The sequence below is a fragment of the Neopsephotus bourkii genome, unplaced genomic scaffold (assembly GCF_033783945.1).
Source record: "Neopsephotus bourkii isolate Nb327-2 ecotype Australia unplaced genomic scaffold, CSIRO-AGI_Nbou_v1 NB_756, whole genome shotgun sequence".
Taxonomy (NCBI): Eukaryota; Metazoa; Chordata; class Aves; order Psittaciformes; family Psittacidae; genus Neopsephotus; species Neopsephotus bourkii.
The window spans coordinates 2,664,836-2,686,213 of record NW_026901254.1 but is presented as its reverse complement, the minus strand read 5'-3'; the positions used below and the strand labels follow the sequence as shown (position 1 = coordinate 2,686,213).

Sequence of the window (21,378 nt, the reverse complement as noted above, 5' to 3'; positions counted from 1 at the left end):
GAGCTGAAGGTCTGAAGAACACTAAATCAGGGGTACATGTAACCTTTTTTCTGAAAAAATATGCTCTTCTGCAGATGAAAAATTTTTATTGTTTATTTCACACAGGTCACAGTTGATGATTAGGGTTTTGTTTCTAATTATGAATTTCAGATCTGTTGCCTGAATTTATCAGATCATGATAACCAAGAAAAGCGTACATCAGATTGTTATCAGAGATGCATAAAGAATACAAGTGGTTTGGTTTGTGAAAATCAGTCATAATTCTAGGATAATGAGAATATTTGTCCATATTGCTATCAATTGATGTTATGCTTTATATAACAGTTTCTTACTAAGAAAAGGCCAAGAAAAAACAAGCAAGTAAGTTGTATAAAGATTTCTAAATAATGCAAAAAATGTTCTGGCTTTATATGCCTTACATTGCACAAATAGGAAGCTGTTATTATCATTCCTAAGAAGTAAAAGGTTCTGAAATAATATGCAAATTTGGAAGAAACAGGAGCTGCAAACTCTTCAAAACAATTTCATATCAAACAAGTCATCTTTCTTTTCAGTCTTCTGATAAATGTATTAAAATCCTTTTCTTTTTCTTTTTTTTAAAGGATAGATTCTTTTTGGTTTGTAACCAAAATTTGACAATGACTTGAGGTTCTCCCAGCATAGAACCATTTAAAATGGTCTATGTAGATTTACAGGGCTTTACTGCTACTTACTGTACACAGAAAAATTAACATTTTTAAGAGCTTCATCAAGCCCAATGGGATTGTAGTGGATTCCTTTCAAACACAGCAGCTGAAGCAAACACACTACCCATGTTTTCTATTAACACATGGCTACCCAGAGGGCAGTGAGCTAATTCTAAATATTTATTGTGGAAACCTGTATATCAGTTTCTAAGAAACCAAGATTTCTCTTGATAGCTGCCCTCTGCAGAAGAATTGAAACCCTCAGCTTTAGAAACTCTCCTTGTAAATAGTGCCAAATTCTGGAATTCCACACCTTCAGTGCTAAAGACAAGATTTGCTACTTAGAAATTTCTTTCGACAGCCATGAAGATAGAAACAAGAACTGGTAGAATGATGTATTCTCATATAGTCAGTCTTTACAGCTAGGTTCCATATTCTAAAACTAGAAATCCTGTTGTTACCCTGGGCTGTACATAATGATTTACATCTGATTACAGCACAAATCAGATTAAAGGCAGATCTCCGATCTTAATATGAAGAAATTACGAGTTGGAGAATTCAATGCGAACTTTGAAATTTTCTGAAACACTTAATAAAACCATTCATTTTTTCAACTGTGGTAAAAGATTCAGGTTCTTTGTCTTAATCATACCTGCCTTTGTTAGTTTAGCTAGGTATGATGTAGATGTATTTACGTGCTCTAAACCTTTACCTCTGATGAGACAAGTATCCATTCCCTCTATCATCTTTTATTTCTTTTTCTAAATTCCCATCTAGGTTTCAAATATCCTTTTAAACCTGTGAACAGCCTGGCTCCAGTGCTCTAGTCTAATGCTGTTTTATGTTTACCTCTTCAATAGACTTAAAAGTCTGTTCATTTAAATACTGTACTGAGAAACATGTCTCAGGGATTCACGTGAATGGCTCAAGCATCCTTCTGGTCTGCTATCACTTCTGTGGTTATGAAGACAAACATTTTCTACAGCAGATGAATTTTTTGCCTCAGTTCTGAATTTATCAGTCTATCATTAAGCTAATTCATGATATAAACATATAATTGCTTTGAAATTAAATTCACTGAATATGAATGTTATAATCCATAAAGGCTTTATATTTGGAAGTCAGTCTCTTCTATCTACTTCATGCATGGGCTGCATATGATCTACAGAAGTTACTTTCCTTCTTTTTTTTATTCCAGTCTATTCTTGTAAGATCTTTTTTTAAGTATCAGTCATAGATGAACAGAAGAGCAATACACAGGAATATTGGGAATGACATCACAGTGGTAGATAGCACTTGTTCTAACATCTTCTAGGAGGCATTATCAAAAGGACATTTTAGTATCCATCAAATAGATCTAAGCTGGCCATAAATGTTAAACTAGTTTTGACCACAGTAACAGAAAATGCTAATGGTAATTTTTCATGCTTTCACATTTATTATTTAAATATATTTCACTCTTCAGAAGCTTCCATAGGAAAACTGCTGTTGGCAAGGAGGGTGGAGGGTGGTGGTGGTGGTGGTAGCGTGTGGTGTGTGTTCTTGGTTTTGTTTGTTTAAATTTTCCAAGATGGAATGTTATACTTCGCTCTATCAAAATTGACCATTTTTTCAAGGTAGATAAAACAAGAATTATGTTTGCTACTCCAGAGAGTGGAAGATGACTAAATATGGATATTTATGGTCTTAAATTATATATATAATCACTGTCTGCAGTTTGTGAAACCGATACGCAGCCCTGCTTCCTGTAGAAATCACTCATATTATATGATTTACAGGAAGAAGAGTCATGAGTAACTCCAATGATACAGCTACTAGAAGAATATTCAAGTTGCAAAGTGGTGTTTTTTTAAATAAAAATTATTCAAATTAATTAATTCCTTAAAAAAACTCAACTAATTTATCTGGTTAAACAAGACTGAAAGTAATTAAAAACGATCCATAAATAATGAACGAAGAGTAAAAGATTTTCTGTCTTTTTCAATGTGTTCTCTTATAATACTGCTGAAACCAAATAATAATTTTGTTTATATTTGCACAATGTTAGAAGATATACTATTACTACTATTTTTTCTTACAGCACAAGAAAGATAAATATAAATCTTCAAAATACTTATTTTCCACACATGGAACACACTCTCTGATGCTGATATTTTAATTTTTTTTTTCCCCATAAAGACTAAAGTCTGAATATCAGAAACAGCACCAAACTAATCTTTATCTGCTACAACACGCAGTCCCAAGAGAAAGAAAAGGAAAAAAAATCATTCTTCATTACTTGACATTCTGTTTGCTCGGTTCAAGCTCCAAAAGTTGCAACTGAAAGAAGAGCTAAAGGAGCTGAACTCAGCTAATATGAAAAATGAGGACCACAGTACTACCAAGAACTTCCAAAAATCTCATCTGAAGACACCTGTTATCATGACACAGGAACTCTAAGAATAAAGCACGTATAAGACTCATGTCCTCTGTTGTAATCGTAAGACATTCCTTTCTTTTCCTTTAATATTCCAGATAATGCACAAAACTTCTCATTTCAACACATGCAGCAGCAGTCCTCCTAACTAGAGTCTCTTTAAATGCAGAACAGTAACTCAGGGCACTCAGCCTCAGAGCACAGTTAGAAATGAAAGCATTTGATGGCATAATTAAAAAGTTATGTCAACTTTTAAGTACAAGTGGGTCAAACTAAAGCTGTCATTCTTTGTTCTTGAGTGCTCAACTTTGTAATATTAATGATATTTTTATGTACACGGAAAAAATGACAAATGACACTCCTGTAGATCTGTATATATATATGCTCTCCTAGAATATATCCTACTTCTGTTTTGGTGTGTATTGTAAATTACAGTGCCTTCACTTCAGTCAGCTAAAAAATACAACTGAGGATTCCTGCTAAAAAATAACTAAATAAACAGCTTATAAACTGATATAAACCTGATTTGAAATTAATTATATTTACATGCTACTTCCTGTGTTTTTTTGAGAATTAGGTCCTGCTGTTAACATTTCAAAAAAGGGCTGCAAAAATGAATTCAGCGAAGGAAAAGTGGGTTTTGTTTTGATACAGAATAATATCTAAAGTTGAGCTTTTCTTTCAATACCTTATCTACAGCTTCAAAAACCTCTGAATATAGAATGAAACCATATGCTTGGTTTCCTCCAAATGCAGGGGATCATGTATCTCTACATGGGATTTTGTACAAATTTAAAACTACAGAATTCCACTGTATTACCTAGATCTTCATATCATATTTTCCTGCACTGTGTCTAATAAATAGATTTTAATATTTAGGTTACATCATTCTAAAGAAATAATAGTTGTCCTAATACAAGTTCTTGCTTTGTGGTCTGAAAGCATCTCTTTTTCTGGCCCTTCTATCTGCTTCACTAGAAGTGGGTGCAATTTTTGAAAATCATATTAGCATACTGAATAGTATTTAAGTTAATATACTCATCAGCTACAAAGTATCCAACTTATAAAAAATAATCACAAGGACTTCTGGTTTTAATTCTATTTCAGAGGATTTACATTTGAAATTCATACTCTTCATTGTGGTGCCACCGCAAGCTTGGCTAAACTATCTAATCAGCAACACCCTTATTTTTAGTTTTTATCCACAGCTAATTGCCTTCCCTGCAGTTTGTCCTCTCCCTTGTCTATGTGGGAAATAGGAAAAACAGAAGCAGTATCTCAGTCAAGGCTACACATCATGTCTAAACTTTCTGTGCTGTATCTATTGCTTTAAAACATTGGCGATACTAAACAGCATAGTGCTTTCTAAGTGCAGGCCTCCACAGAAACCCCATTTAGTTAAATTGCTAGCCTACCGTGCATTAAAAAAAAAAGAGTATCCATCAACAAACATGTTATTTAAATTCAATTTAACATTCTTCTAGAGTCAAAGACATAATCGATGCATTCTGTGTGCTAACTAAACAAGAGATACAAGGGGCCAAAGTATTTATTAACTGTAAGAACAGTTCATTGACAGGTTTAGTCTAAAGTGCTGTAGATTATAGCACTGGTCTCAGCAAAAGAACCACACAACAAACTAATAGTTTAGTTGGCCAAAACAAGCTTGCAGTGGAGTCTGAGGTAGTTTTCTAGAGGAGCACGCTCACTTCTCCAAACCTTGGGGAAAAAACCCAATTCTACTAACAAATGTTTTAGCTGTTATGTGCCATGTTTTAATAGCTTTCAGAACATTCAGGACAAAAAATAAAACAAGATGTATATTCATACTTGATTCCTACATCCTAAAATTCTATCCTTCTTAAAACGATGATTAATTACTGAGATCATTTTATTTAATGTTTAACTTGCTGGAAAGTAAGAATGCATTCAATCCACTAATTCCTACCAGTTTTTCATGTACTCAGGCATTTGAAAACATACTTTTAAATAAAACTCAAGATGTATTAATATAATTCTACTACATCTTTAAAGAAATTGAAATAGCCGGTATTACAATTCTAATATATTTTAAATTTAACATACAAACCCACCAATTTGATAAATTACCATACTTCATCCTCACTAACCCTAATTGGAAAAGAGGCCCCTACCCACGCCAATGCATCTTGGCTGTACCATAATTAGTTTTCTTTCTGAATGTCATTCCTAAACCAGTGACAAAACTAGAACTTGGCTTAAACTCTAGGGAGTAACTGTCTTTCAGTTTTCCAGACTGATTTAATATTCCAAATACCAATGTCTGCAATTTCTGATTTGCCCAGATAAACTGAATCAGTATTTCCTCAGTTCTCTAACGTCTCTTCAGATTTATATGCACATGTGCATTATCAGGAAGATTTTGTTCAATAATTTTATTCCTCATTAATTTTTCCTTCTGACACAGTAACACAGACCTCCACCCTCAGCCTGAATTCAAGATTCTTAAAGATTCTTCTTTATTCGGTGGAAAAATCAGGGAGTAGAAGCACTACTATTACGGAACTACTGCGATTATTTAACATAAATCTAGAATCACTGGTAGTACTATATAGCAAAATGGGAGGAAGAGGGGGATTTTAATCTAAAGTTCCAAAAGTCATAATATCTGTAGGCCTTGTCTTATTAGGAAGCTACCTTGAGGCTCACTCCAATGGATAGGTACTGTGTAAAAGCAGTAAGTGTAGTGATTCATAAATACCTCTAAGAAAAGCTTCTAACATTACCTAAATACAGTGGTATGAGCTGATTCATCAGTAGAATACATTTTCCTGAATCTAACATACAGGAGTTTGTGAGAAAACAAGGCTAACAGTATAGATATTCTAGAAGACTGCACCAGAACTTGTATAAGGAAATTTTAGGAACATGCTGAATCCCCAGGTTTAGACAGTCTGCTTAAAAGACAGTAATGCTAGTGGTATTTTAAGCAATATAAGCTTTCTGTTAATGTATTTAAACCTTGTTCACATGCTTAATGTTAAAAGTCTAGTGCTTTTCATGTTATTTTAAATGTGGTGGAAAATTATACCATAGGTCACAGTGCTTCCTTAAGTGAGTTCTCTCACTCTTATGTTCCTGTCAGTTTGTGATGTGGTATGAATTAAGCCTTTATACCTCTTCAGCACAGTAGGCTGTAAATTAATAGGTGCAAAGAAAGCAATAGTGTTCTGTGAATTAAGCATCAATTTACTGCTTCTCTACTTCTCACTTCATACACCATTCACATGCTGGTGTTAACTGTTTAGTGGTCTCTGCCTCTTTACAGCTAACAAAGGCAAGAGACTATATTAATTTAGTCACTACTATTAGCACGACATACATTTACCAGCCTATTTATTGTAGGGTCAAAATCCTTGCAAAAGCTTCCACATATTTTTATGCATGCAGATGCCAATATATATATTTATATTATTTAGCATGAAGATAATACAAAAGATAATGAATTTCAGGTATGATTTCTTTAAATGCAAGCCTAATAACTTTTGCAAGATTTCTCTGTGAGACATTGCCATAAACTGAACATATTTATTACCTAAGTCTTAACTAGATTTGCCTTTGCATCAGGACTCTCCCAACCTTTTTTGTTGCTGTAGTTTTTATTCAGATTATTTCTGTCACCTGCAACTCTGAACATAAAATTAACATATAATCCAAAGGAAAGGTGTGGTCCAAAATGAAGTATGGGAATGTGTTTTGTTACATTTCTGCCTGAAGCTCTAAGAAGAATTACATACATTTTAGCACTTGCTATCATTATATGAACTAGTATCTTGGTAAAAAACACAGGATACTGATACAGCTACCATGTATTTACTGGGAAAGAAGAGGGCAGGCCAGGCTTCACTGCTGTCCTACACAGAAAGGTCCATGTACCAAAACAGTCCTGTTCTAGGGGAAGAGGGAATGAGAAGTGATATGACTGCTGGATCATTAGTGATGGTGGTATTCTCTGGGGGCTTAGGATGGTTTTATTGACTCTGTGCCAGTGGGAGGGCTGGCTCTACCACACTTCCTAAGCTCTTTTGGGATATCACTCTGCCAAAGCTCTTCTAATCTGGAGCAGCAAATTCCCCAGTTGCTACTCTGAAGTTCAAATTTCCTGGCCCCTCCAACACAACCTGAAGCTGTTTCCAAAACATTACCAGCTCTTTAAAATCTGTCATACTATCCCCCAACATAGCCAAAGAAACACATTACATTACATATTGCATTTCGCCTTATTTTTTAAATCACTTCTTGTACTCTTTGTCCTTTCTTTCATGATTGTCATTTTATCAGTGAGAATCTCAAGGTGCCTCATTGCAACTAACAGAGCTCATCTCCTTATATAGCTATATTATTTAATATAGAATCATAGAATAGTTAGGGTTGGAAAGGACCTTAAGATCATCCAGTTCCAACCCCCTGCCATGGGCAGGGACACTTCACACTAAACCATCTCACCCAAGGCTCTACCCAACCTGGCCTTTAACACTGACACGGTTGGAGCATTTACAACTTCCTTGGGCAACCCATTCCAATGCCTCACCAACCTTACAGTAAAGAACTTCTTCCTTCTACCCAGTCTAAACTTCCCCTGTTTAAGTTTGAACCCATTACCCCTTGTCCTATCACTACAGTCACTGATGAAGAGTTGTCCTGGGTTCAGCAGTAGCAGTCATTTTTCTCCTTCTTAGTACCTGTTGCAGTGCTGTGCTTTTGACTTTCAGCCTGGGAACAGTGCTGGTAACAACGATGGTTTTAATTGCTGGTCAGTAATGTTTAGTCTGATCAAGGACTATATGAGTCTCATGCTCTGCCAGGGAGGAGGGGAAGCCGGGAGGAAGCAGCCACCAGACACCTGACCCAAACTAGCCAAAGAGGTATTTCATAGCACAGCATGTCATGCCCAGGATGTAAAACTGAGGGCAGTTACCCAGAAGGGCTAAATAACTGCTCGGTCGGGCTGGGTGGGGGCGAGGTATGGGTCAGCGGTTGGTGAGCTGTCGTATTCTCATCCCTTGTTATTTCCCTTATCATTATTATCATTGGTGGTAGCAGCAGTGGCTTGCGTTATACCTTAGTTACTGGACTGTTCTTATCTCAGCCTGTGGGAGTTACATTCTTTCGATTCTCCTCTCCAGGAGCAGAGGGATGAAACAGGGGGAGTGAGTGAACAAGCTCCGTTTTTTTTTTCCTGGGTTGCTGACTGGGCTTAAATCACAATAAGAGTTCATCCCCAGCATCCCTATAGGCCCCCTTCAGATACTGGAAGGCTGTTACAAAGTCTCCACACAGCCTTCTCTTCTCCAGGATGAACAGTCCCAACTTTCTCAGCCTATCTTCATATGGGAGGTGCTCCAGTCCCCTGATCATCCTTGTGGCCCTCCTCTGGAGTTGTTTCAACAGATCCATGTCCTTTTTATGGTGAGGACACCAGAACTGTACACAATACTCAAGGTGAGGTCTCACAAGAGCAGAGTAGAGGGGCAGGATCACCTCCTTTGACCTGCTGGTCATGCTCCTCTAGATGCAGCCCAGGATACGGTTGGCTTTCTGGGCTGCAAGCACACACTGAAGCTGTGTCATGTTCATTTTCTCATCAACCAACACTCCCAAGTCCTTCTCCACAGGGCTGCTCTGAATCTCTTCTCTGCCCAGCCTGTAGCTGTGCCTGGGGTTGCTCCGACCCAGGTGTAGGAACTTGCACTTGGCATGGCTCAACTTCATGAGGTTGGCATCAGCCCACCACACAAGCGTGCCAAGGTCCCTCTGGATGGCATTCCTTCCCTCCAGCGTATCAAGCGAACCACACAGCTTGGTGACATCAGCAAACGTGCTGAGGGCATACTCAATCCCACTGTCCATGTCACCAACAAAGATGTTGAACGAGACCGGGCCCAACACCAATCCCTGATGGACACCACTCATTACCGGTCTCCAGCCGGACATTGAGCCATTGATCACAACTCTTTGTGTGTGGCCATCCAGCCAGCTCTTTATCCACCGAGTGGTCCACCTATCAAATTCACGTCTCTCCAATTTAAGAGACAAGGATGTCGTGTGGGACAGTGTTGAACGCTTTGCAGAAATCCAGGTAGCTGATATCAAGTGCTCTACCCTTGTCCATCAGTTCTGTAGCCCCAGCATAGAAGGCCACCAAATTGGTCAGGCAAGATTTGCTCTTAGTGAAGCCATGCTGGCTGTCACCAAGCACCTTGTTGTTTTTCATGTACCTTAGGATGCCTTCCAGGAAAATCTGCTCGAAGATTTTGCCAGGCACAGAGGGGAGACTGACTGTTCTGTAGTCCCCTGGGTCATCCATTTTCCCCTTCTTGAAAATGGGGGCTATATTTCCCTTTTTTGCAGTCGTCAGGAACTTCACCTGACTGCCATGATTTTTCAAATATGATGGCCAGTGGCTTAGCAACTTCATTCGCCAGCTCCTTTAGGACCTGCAGATGGATTTCATCAGGTCCCATGGACTTGTGCACATTCAGGTTCTTAAGATGGTCTGGAACCGGATTCTCTCCTACAGTGGGCTTAGGGTCTTCATTCTCACAGTCTCTGCATCTGCCTTCCACGACTTGGGTGGTGTGGTCAGAGCCTTTGCCAGTGAATACTGAGGCAAAGAAGTCATTCAGAACCTCAGCCTTCTCCAAATCTAGGGTAGCCAGTTCTCCTGATAGCTTCCAGAGGGGGCCCACGTTGCCCTAGTCTGTCTTTTATTCACAAAGTACCTATAGAATCCCTTCCTGTTATCCTTAACATCCCTAGCCAAGTTTAATTCTAACTGGTCCTTAGCTTTCCTAACCTGGTCCCTAGCTTCCCAGACAACATCCCTCTATTCTTCCCAGGCCACCTGTCCTTGCTTCCACCTTTTATAAGATTCTTTTTCCCTCAAAGTTTCCTCAGCAGCTCCTTATCCATCCAAGGAGGTCTCCTGGCCCTCCTGCTGCACTTCCTTCTGATTGGGATGCAATACTCTGAGCTTGTAGCAGGTGATCCTTGAATGTGAACCAAGAATCTTGGGCCCCCCTCCCCTCTAGGGCTATATCCCATGGAACCTTACTAAGCAGGTTCCTGAAGAGGCCAAAGTCTCCTCTCTTGAAGTCCAGGGCAGTGAGCTTGCTGCAGACTCTTCTCACTGTCTTGAGAATCTCAAATTCGACCTCATGATCAGTGCAACCAAGGCTGCCCCGGAGCATCACATTTCCAGCAAATATGCACTTAAATAATAAAACAAAGAAATTTATACATGTTCTTCTGTATCAAAACAATTCTAAAAGAAAAAAAAAAAAAAAAACCTTTAGGATGTTGAAAGGAGAAGGAACACAATGTCCAGGGTGGGAAAAAAATGTAACCCTGTCTTAAAATACCAGTTTCTTTGCAGCTTTGCTTTCTTAACAGTAGTAGTTAGGCTTCATCTTTCCTCCTATAGAAATGTTAGGGAGAGGCGACTGTTCTCATGTATAGATGTACCTGTCTCTTCTACATTTGTTTTTTTCATTCTATGGGCTCCAGAGGTACTAAGCAGTGTTAAATGTATTCTCCCAAGTATGCTCACAATTTACTTGCAACTGTGGATAATTAATTTTTTTCAAGCAGGCATTTGAATGCCTGCAGAAAATCCATTTTGGAACACGAAGATTTTGATAAATATAGCAAACTACAAGATACATCACTGATGAGATCAGCTTATTAATTCTTAATATGGGAAAACTGTAGGAGTGAAGAAGCTGTTTATCTGTACATGTTTGGGTATAGCAACTGCTATGCCAAAGAACTGGATATAGATATTGAATTAAAACATGCTATTTCCCACTCAGAGAATTTTAAAAACTGTGGAAAGCACTACTTTAAGAGCTAGAATACACCAGTTGCCTGTAAGACATGTTTAGCATACATAGCTGGCATCCAATTTTCACTGTGCCTATTTTTCTCCTAAATTCCCTAATATGTCAGTGGGATAATCCTTTCTGAGACTATGCTTTAACAGCTCTGACACCAGTGAAACATTCACTCCAAGATTACAGAACTCCACAGGCACTCATGTTCAGCACACTGTTGGTGAACTTTTTCAACATCATTTTGAAAAAGGATGCGGGACTGGGCATATGTTCTTCAACCCTTAATCTAACAGAAACCAAGGTGAGAAAGACAAGGAGACCTACGACAATGTGTCACTGTTTGTCTGGGATAAATTTTACTGAATTTTAAACTTAAACCATTGAACATGGCAGCAAATGCTGAAAGAGAATGCAGAAACAGGACATACAGGAGAGGAAGGGAACAAAAAGGGAAGGGGAAGGAAAAAGGGAAGGGAGCACAGGTGTTGCTAACAGAAAACAGCTAGGCGTAAACAGGACATACAAGCATCAGCACCAAATGCAGCAACTGGTAGGACTCAGAAGCTAGGAAACAATAGGTTTCTCTAAGAATTTTAAAGAGACGTGGCATTTGCCATATTGCTTATTTTAGGGATTGTTTTATCATTTATTCAGTTTGCAGTAGGGAAAAAAACCTGCAAAAGTATGTAAGACTGTACTTTTCAGTTTTACAAAGCTCTTCATACAGACCTTTCTTACTCACCTTAAATGTATCTGTCTTTCCACTGAGGGATTTGGAGCTACATAATGTTCTGCGGCAGTCAATTTAAAAACTTCTTGTGTTGCTATGTATATAGAAGTGCTGAACAGCATTAATGCTGATTTTTTAATCTGATAGACTATGGGACTTTTACACAGTAACTGGAAACTTTGCAATATGAAAGTCAATGGAATTCAAGGGTAACTGCGCAACTTGTCTTCCTGAAAACAGGCAAACAAAAAGAAATGTGGTGCATGGCTATCAAATACAGAAGATAATACTTATTGCACTTGGTTTCCTAACCAAAACAAAGAAAAGGAAAAATGCAGTTAAAAGCTACAGAAAAGAGCTTCAAAGCCTAGTAGAAACCAAGAGAACCCTTTACCAGTATCTCCAATAGAAACATACAGTTTTGCAGCGTTTCACTGGTGACAAAAAAAGAGGGCTGACTGTCAGAAGGTCTCCAATGAGGCTAAAAAAAGTAACTAAGTACAAATAAATTAATAAAAATCTGATTGTATTCTCAAATGAAAAAGCTGGAATCTACCTGCTTTCCTGTTGTTGCATGGCCACGGCACATCCTTTCTTGTCTGATAGAGAAGGAAAAGAAAATAAAGTCTAATCTTGCCAAGAGTATGTTAGGAACCATTCTCAGGTACATAACTTTATTGAAGGTGCATTCACAAGCAATGCATCTTTTCACAGTAAACCAATAGATGGTGCTCTTTAGCTGCATAATTATGTAATTCTGAGCTAAATATTCAGCTCGCATGTATGGACCTACTGCCATAGGCGTCTATCTAAAAGGTGATTTAGACCACAGCTCAATCTCATGCACACTTTGCTATAGATCTCTCACACGAGGGTGGTAAAATTAAGACAGATCTCTACAAAACAGGACAGAAAACATGCAGGTCAAAATACTTCTATTTTGAATTATATCTAAGTGCTTGGACTGGTGTATTTACCTATGAAACACAAATTAGTATTATGACCCAGCTGTTATAAAGCTATTCATTAACACAGAAATAAGAAGTGAGTTTTAGATGACTCCAGGTACTTATGTCAAATTGAATGCCAACATTATAGTAATTCATTATTGCTGCTTCCAAATCACTCTCACACGCACATATATTTTTATGGCCTTTCACTAGGATATTGAGGTGATTTATAAGGAAGTCAGAATAATCCTGAAGGTATTTTTAAATAGTATTAGGAAATTAATCTGGACTAAAATGTATAAAGTGTAGTTCATTCTCTTGTATTGGCAAATACTGACAAAAATTGAAGGATAATAATTTTAGGTTTAAATAGAAGAACAGTAAGACAAATTAGTATTGTAAGGAAAAAGAGAAAAACATAAATTTTAGAACAAAATATGTGCAATATTAAAGCTCCAAGTTAAAAAAATAAGTGCAGAATTATCATAATCACCTTTCATGCATACTGTAACAGTCTTAAGATATTTCTTTTGTCAAATATGCTTTTAATCTTGCAACAATTATGTCAAAGCCACATTTATATAGAAAAGCCAGAGTCAGGTGTACCTACACCCACATGAATTGCCTAGCTTTAACTAACCTGTTAATAATAAAATACTCAGGGCAAATTATAAATCAAAACCAAAAGCAACCTCAGTCTTTTCAGAAAGACTCATTAAGGAATTTTGAAAAGGATGCTTTCCTCAAGTTATGTATTCCTGATTTTACTTCAAAACTATATTCATTAAGCCTGGACTTTTAAGATATTTAAGATGCAACTTTGATTTGATTTTCAGTACCATATTAAGGTGAAGTCTAAAGGGACATGTTTGGAAGTATTTAAGAAGCTGTATTTTTATGTAAAACCCTGTATTTTTAGTACTAATAATTAACAACAGAGGAGCCCTTCAGACTCAAAGGATGCACCACTTGGTGAACTTGGAGTCAGACTCCAGACATAGCAGAGGTTATCTTTCTGTTACACTTCCAGAAGTACTGTTCTTGGCATTGTGAGTAAAAGCTCACCAACTCAAAAAAACATGTATTTAATCTAAAACTCCTTTAGGTAATAACAAATTAACCAAATTTATTTTATATTTAGCAAATATAAATCAAAATGATTCAAATTCAGAAATACTTATTTCATCTACAGTCAACTAATAATACTTCCTCCACAAATTACAAAGCCTGTTATACCTGTTTCACATTCATTTTGCATTCCCATTCGCATGTTCATCTTTTTAAGCCTGTTGATATTTATATTGATTCAAAGCAGGGTTAAATATGTGGTCATCTATATATTTCTGCATCTATTCAAGATACAGAGCTATATAACTGCTCTTTAATTAGGAAAAAGGACTTTAAAAATCTGTAATAGTTTTGACACTCTAATTGTATCATGGACATATAATAGTGAGGTACTGCCACTTGAATATTTTATAAATAAATTCCATTAGAGTGGACTGCATGAATGGTTGTCAAATAATCTTTTAAGAATAAGTAAAGTTAAACAAATCTCTTCTTCCTTTTCAATGCATTGGAAACAAAACAACAACCAGTTATACAACATAGAAATTAAACGTGCATCTTAAGCTTTAGAAACATGTAAGGTATATAAGTAAAATAACATAGTTAATAATATTTTTATGTAATAAACATAAGCCATATACTAGAATCAATATAATTATACATCTCATATAGCTATTTTACAGATAGATGGTTTTTCCTCAGCAATTAGATCTCACTTGTTCTAGCACTTCCACTGCTTTACTTAAGAGTCCATCCAGATTTACTGTAATCATGCTGGAACTGCTTTTAACCTTGCAGAAATGTCTGAAGAGGGTAATCCAGACCTACTGCACCATACACTACAATCACTAAAGAATCATTAATCTGAAATTATTTTCTTTATTCTCACTCTCCAGCTTTGCAGTGCTTGCTTAGCTGGCTTTCAGTGCTCTTCAGTAGGATTATGTGACTGTTTTACAGAAAATGCTCCTTCAAGTGAAAAAACAAGCATAATTACCAGACCATGCTAATGGAATGTGTGTCTTCTAACACAGAATTACTGTATAAAGCTGTTGACATGATGCTAAAGAAAAAGAGCAATTAAAAACAAAACAAAACAAAAACCAAATTAAAAAAAACACACCCAAACCAGAACAAAACCACAGAAAACACATACACACACAAAAAAAGACACATTTTAAGATTATACACCTCTAGACCACTAATTTCAACCACGGAACAACTTCACATTTAAACACACAACATACAGCTGATTTTAGCAGATTACAGCATGCACTACATTTAGCATGGCTCTAATGTCGCTATGGTAACTGCTCTGGCTTAAATATAGCTGAATGTGTAGCTTCATTCCAAATCATCCAATAATCCATTAAACATTTCTTTTAAAACTTCCCATATCTTATCTACACTTTTATCAGTAACCCTAATCTGATCCTGTACTGGTATCAGTGATACCTGTACTGTTTAATATCTTCATCAATGACACAGACAGTGGGATTGAATGAATCCTCAGAAAGTTTGCAGATGACAACAAGCTGCATGGTTCAACTGACATCCCAGATGGACAGGAAACAATCCATAGGGATTGGGACAAGCTCTTGAAGTGGGCCCATGTGAACCTCACGATGTTCAACAGGCCAAATACAAGGTCCTGCACCTGGGCTGGGACAACCCCAGTATCAGCACAGGCCAGGGGATGAAGGGATTGAGACCAGTCCTGCAGAGAAGGACTTCAGGGTGCTGCTGGATGAAAGACTGGACATGAGCCAGCAATGTGCATTTACAGACCAAAAAGCCAACCGTATTCTGGGCTGTATCAAAAGAAGCATGACCGGCACATCAACATAGGTGATTCTGCCCCTCTACTCTGGTAATACCCCATCTGCAGTACTGCATCCAGCCTTAAGGATCTTAGAAAATGAAAGATATGGACCTCTTGGAGCAGGTCTGGAGGAGGGCAACAAAAGTGATCAGAGGGATGGAAAAGAGCTGGGGCTGGTCAGCCTGGATGTCCCCAGGGAGATCTTACTGCAGCCTTAACAGTACTTAAAAAGGGCTTGTAAGAAAGATGGGGACAAACATTTTAGCAGAGCCTGCTGCAACAGGACAAAGGGTGATGCTTTTAAACTAACAGAGGGTAGATTTAGGCTAGATATAAGACAGAACTTTTTACTATGAGGGTGCTGAGGCAATGGAACGAGTTTGCCCAGATGATAGATGGCAGATGACCCACCCATGGAAACATTCAAGGTCAGGCTGGGTAGGACTCTGAGCAACCTGATCTAGTTGCCCATGTCCCTGCCCATTGAAGGGGGGTTAGACTAGATGATCTTTAAAGGTCTGCTGCAACTCAAACTCTTGTATGGTTTAGCAATTCTATTATCATAGGAACATGTAATAAATCCTTAGCTTTTAGTGATCAGAGAGGCTGCCCAGAAAAGTTGTGGATGCCGCATCCTAGAAGTGTTCGACGCCAGGCTGGACGGGGCTTTGAGCAACCTGGTCGAGTGGAAGGTGTCTCTGCCCATACATGGGGGTTGGAACTATGTGATGTTTAAGGTTCCTTCCAACACAAACCATTCTATGAGTCTACGATTACAGTTTTAACATTATTTAAAAAATATGTATCTCCAACAGAAAAAACAAATCTCAGGAAATATAAGAAAAATGTTTAGGCGGAATTCTAGGAGAATAAAACTCATAATTTCTCTGATTTCCAGTGTAACGCTGATCAATATCACGAGATAATTAAGATTATGGTTCCATTGCTTTTTACTTATATTTTTCTACATCATCTATTACCAGAACAGATATATCTACATGACTATCTGTCAATTTATTCCTGTATTTGCATGTTCAAGTTCATTAACAGATTAATTTCTTGCAAAACTCCAAATATGTTGCTAGGTGTCTACTAGAGCCTCATAAACAAAATTAAATGGACAGATTTTTATGCTGTGCAGCAATACCCCATTAGCTCTTCCCCCTTCAAGACTTCAGCTTCTGGTCCTTAGAACCCTTAATAATAAAACATTGACACTGATGACTGTTGTGCATGTCTGTGCATGAGAGCCCAGCAAAGGGAGTACTTGCACACTGTACTTGAGACACTAAGACATAAGCACTTCATTTGACACAAAGCTGCTTCACTGACTGCCATTACAGAACTTTTGGTCATATGGAATGCTAAGAGAATTAGACCCCGACATGAGTAAATTTGTTATATAGATCTAAAAGTATCTTCAAAACAAAGTTTTCACATATTTGCCAAGCATGGTTGACACATGTTTTTATTTGATATAATTTTTTTCAGCAAATCAGATGCTACCTGGAACTTCACAATTATTAATACACTCCACTGCCTAGCCTGCTATGACATAAAAGTAATAGTGAGACTGCTTTAGATCTCCAGAAAGGCATTCTGAAGATAATAACCATCAATCAGCTGTGAGTAGCAAATCTGTATTTTTTTTCTAGGCTACACTTTTTAGCAATGGCGTGTATGACAAGCAAAAGAAAAACCTGCATAGGCAGCATGCAAAGAAACCGTTCTGCAACTTAATCCATTGCCATAGACAGAACTATTATTTTTTACCTAGAACAGAGAAGGTAGAATTAGTATTCTAATTACTAAGCCCTAATACTGCTAAACTAACAGTTTTAATCAGCCAACATAAGAAAATAATACTTGCACACATGAGTACACGTAGTAAGACTGAATTATAGCCTCTTTAGAATAAGATGGCATCTATCCTCTCTCTATATATTCCTGCTTTACTGTGAGGCTGAATTTTGCTCACTGCTTTCATTGTTGGGAGTACAATACCCTGATAAGTCATTCAAGACACAACAACAGAAAATGTTCTCATAACAAATTCAAATATGTAACATCAATAAATGTTCACTGCTAAGATACCTTAAAAATATAAATCTTGAAAATAGCAGAAAATAAAAAGGATCTAGATTTGGAAAGAAGCAGAAGCAAACTACTGTGTTTTTTTCCAGTTCTGAAGGGTAAAATCATCCAAATGAAAATACATAACAAAATGGTTATTGCTAGCAGGTAGAAAATTTCTTAAATAAACTTTAATATTTTCAAAATACTCACCAAAAAAATAAAACCAGAAGAAAGATCTTTACAAGATCTCTGACTTACCATATTGATGGTGCTTCTGTTCCACTGATCTCTAAGAAGTCATACCCTTCCTCTAACTGGAAGTCAGTAAAGACCAAGGCAATAGTATCTCCTGGTTCAGCTAATATGGTCCAGGTGCAATCAGCATTATTTTCATACTCGGATGGGAAGTGAGGACTTGAAATAGTTCCACTTGTCCCTCGCAGTGTCCCTCCACAAGCTCCTTCAGCTGGTGAACAGAATACCAGTTATTACTGGAGCTGCAGTTTAAACAAGCATTTCTGTTATACCAAACCCAGGTTATCCCCTCTGCATGCAGAATAACCACAAAACAAAATATTATCCAGATGAATGGAATAGAACAGTTTTTGGCCTTTAAGCTGAAGAAATTCTTGGCTTGAATTTTTTTACTTTTTTAATTTGCTGATGATACTTTAGTGCCAGAGACACCTAGTATGAGCTCATTTAGAGAACCTGCACTCTGGCTCTGTGAAAGTATGCAGAGAAGAAGTCTAAGAAGGAACTTGGCACAGAATCATAGAAACACAGTCTCTCTGTGATACAAGTTTAAAAATATCACTTTTTCTAAAGATTTCTCTCATTTCCTATAACTATAAAATCTGCTGAAAAAATATTCTAAACTATGAAGCACTAATAACATCATACTAGCCATTCTCAAGTTTTTTGTTCTGCATTAGGACATCTGCAGATAGCAAATTCAGAAGGTTAGGTTGCCAGATGGACCTTCCAAATTTCACACATCATCAGCTAATAACATATCTTTTTAAATGGTCATTAACCAATTTTCAAAAAAACATACAGAGCACAGAAATTTCACGCTAAGCCTGGAACATTGCTTAGCATGTTGCTTGTTGCCAGACATAGCAGACTTATTGTACTCTTCCTTGCCCCATAAAACTTCATTGAAAGCTTTAAAGATATGTTGATTATTATTAGTATTGGGTATCAAAACATGCAATTAAAAAAAAAGTCTCATCTATACAACTGATTGGCATAAAGAACTAAAGATTTTCCAGGTGGCTGTTGGTGTGTTGTAATGTGGGTATGAAAGCTACAGCAACAGTAATTAAAAATATTTCTGCATAGGTGAATGATCAGAAGCGTTTCATTTTTATATTTCTTACCCATCTTTACGTACTGCTGTTATCATTAGGTATTATTTGTGCACTGTAAATGCATGTGGAAATTTAAAATTAAATACCTTGGCAAGGTCCATGACACAAGGAACTTGCAGTCTAATTAGGATAATAGCTGAATAGTTAATTAACGCAACAGAGAGAGGTAGGAGTAAAGCTGCTCTTCTCAATCACAGCTGAAAGTGTGTCAGTGAAAGTGAGTTTTAAAGGAAGATTTAAAGCAAAAAGGATTATCTTGAATCAAAAGAAGAGGAATACTGTGCTGGACATTCAAAAAAGACCACTATTAAAAGAGGAAAAATAGCTAATAAGGGACTGAAATAAAAAGAAGAATTGGAAGAAAGGCAGCAACAGAATCATTTCTTTAACATTTAAGTATTGTATGACCTATTAATTTTATTAAAAAGAGGAGAAACCTGCTGAAGAGATTTAAACAGGTAGTTACCTTTACTTTTCTATGTGAAAAGTAAATTTTTACATACTAAAGGAATGTAACATAACCTTGGTTATCAAAGCCTTATTTAGTTTCATGACTTCTTAGCACACATATCTCTTAGAGGAGGGCAGGTCTTTCCAATAAATTTAGTATCTTACTTTCTGGACCTTTATATTTATATGTTCTTTTTTAAATGAAGGAGATTTAGAAGTGAAATAGATCTACACGCCTAAAAGATTTCCCTTTGTTGTTGAAATCAGGCCACTTCTGTGATCATTTCTCCCTCAATCCCTGGCTTTTCATAGAGTGCATATTAAGAGGGCCATTGTGCCTCTGAGGGATGAAAGGGGAAAGGAAGTGAAACTTAAAGAACTCATGAATAAAGCTGAGGTTCAGAGTCAAAATTCCTGGTGCATAATACATGCAAAGATTACAGCAATTTAAAAACTATTCTAAATCTGTAACAAATCAGAAAGGAGAATCAAGATTTGTTCTCCAGTAATATCTTGAATGACTCTTTTTTCCTTTAAAAAAGAACAAACCCAGAACTGTATAATCTTCAAGCAATTCAGATCATCATCTAAACCAGCAATGAAAAACAAATAAACTTCATACATCCTGTGCCAATGCTTTGGTACAGAAACTAACACTGACTTACTGATTTCTACTCGTGCCATCACCAGTATCAGAGCTTGAATGAACCACCAAAACCTGGTGTTTTCCACCATCTCTTTTGTGAGCAGAGGAGGGAAGGGGACAAGGGGATTTTCTACTTTTTGCACATTTGTTGTAACAGTGTGAATTGGCTTGGTTTGTGTGGTTTATTTTTTTTATTTTAAAGAATCAAAATGTGAGAATATGAGTTCCATTTAATATGGCATACAGGTTCTCCCTGTATTCTTGAAAGCCAGCAAGCAAGCTTTTCCCACCCAGGGTAACCAGCAGGATGTGCAAAATCCTAAGTCAGCCATAACTCTTTGGTACTAGCCACTTGTTATATTTTGTTATGACAACATTCTCAATGACACCATCTCCCACTGTGTTTATACTGGCATTAAGTAACATTCTAGCAGTAATTACAATGCTACTTATTGTTTCTGCTGCACAGCCCTTGAATATGCTTTGAGCTCTAAAGCTCTGAATTTCACAGCTGACAACGAAGGCTTATGTAGTTGATTATTTCTGGCAGTCACACACAAAATCTAAATTTATATGCTGTGCATTACCGATGAAAGTAAAAAAAACCTCGGGCTACTACAGGTATCTGCCCAGAGGAATGCATATCTTTTTAATCTATTCACAAAAACATTTTGAAGATGATTGCAAGAATCCAAGCTAGCTCAGAAACGGAAAGGAAACATTAGTCAGGTAAGACCCCAGAAACAAACTCAGACCAGAGAGTCAGTATTTTCTATCTGAAAGATGTGGATGTCTTATGGAAAGACCATGGTACAAGCAGCTGCAAAGAATAATCTTTCCTCTAACGTATTTCCCATGCTCCAGGAGGTTTAGGGACCTCCTTTATCACAGTTGGCACATAAGCTAAAGCAGTTAGACTGTTGAATGCTAAAATGTAATAAAATGCCTAAGAGTAAGCACAGGCAGAAAGGATGTGGCCATACTTCTTAGAGGGGATGAGACAAATGGTCTGGACATACACTGAGTTTCACCAGCTGTCCCCAGAGCTAGTTGGCCTCATTGGACTGATCACCTGTCTTGGCCATGGTCCTATGTCACATCATTGAGAGAGCTAGAAAAGTACCTGGGAATCTTAATGTATCACTCACCGTGCTTAGACTAATTTGATAGCAGATAATGCCTCAGGCTTCATGAATTCAAATTCTAAGTGATTTACAAATTGCATTTTAAAAAGTGCAAGTAATTAATTCCAAACACTCATGGTTATTTTCAAGTTGTGAGCAACTGCAC

The 21,378-nt window shown here is 37.2% G+C and overlaps 1 protein-coding gene across 2 annotated transcripts in view; it reads right to left on the bottom strand.

The window, feature by feature from the left end:
* The window catches only part of CSMD1 (CUB and Sushi multiple domains 1), a 1,128,271-nt gene that overhangs the window by 540,923 nt on the left and 565,970 nt on the right, over positions 1-21,378 (bottom strand). For both annotated transcript variants that reach the window (XM_061354960.1, XM_061354961.1), the window contains exon 5: positions 17,878-18,085. In XM_061354960.1, coding sequence (XP_061210944.1) covers positions 17,878-18,085 — 208 coding nt within the window. The remainder of the gene's footprint in view (positions 1-17,877; positions 18,086-21,378) is intronic.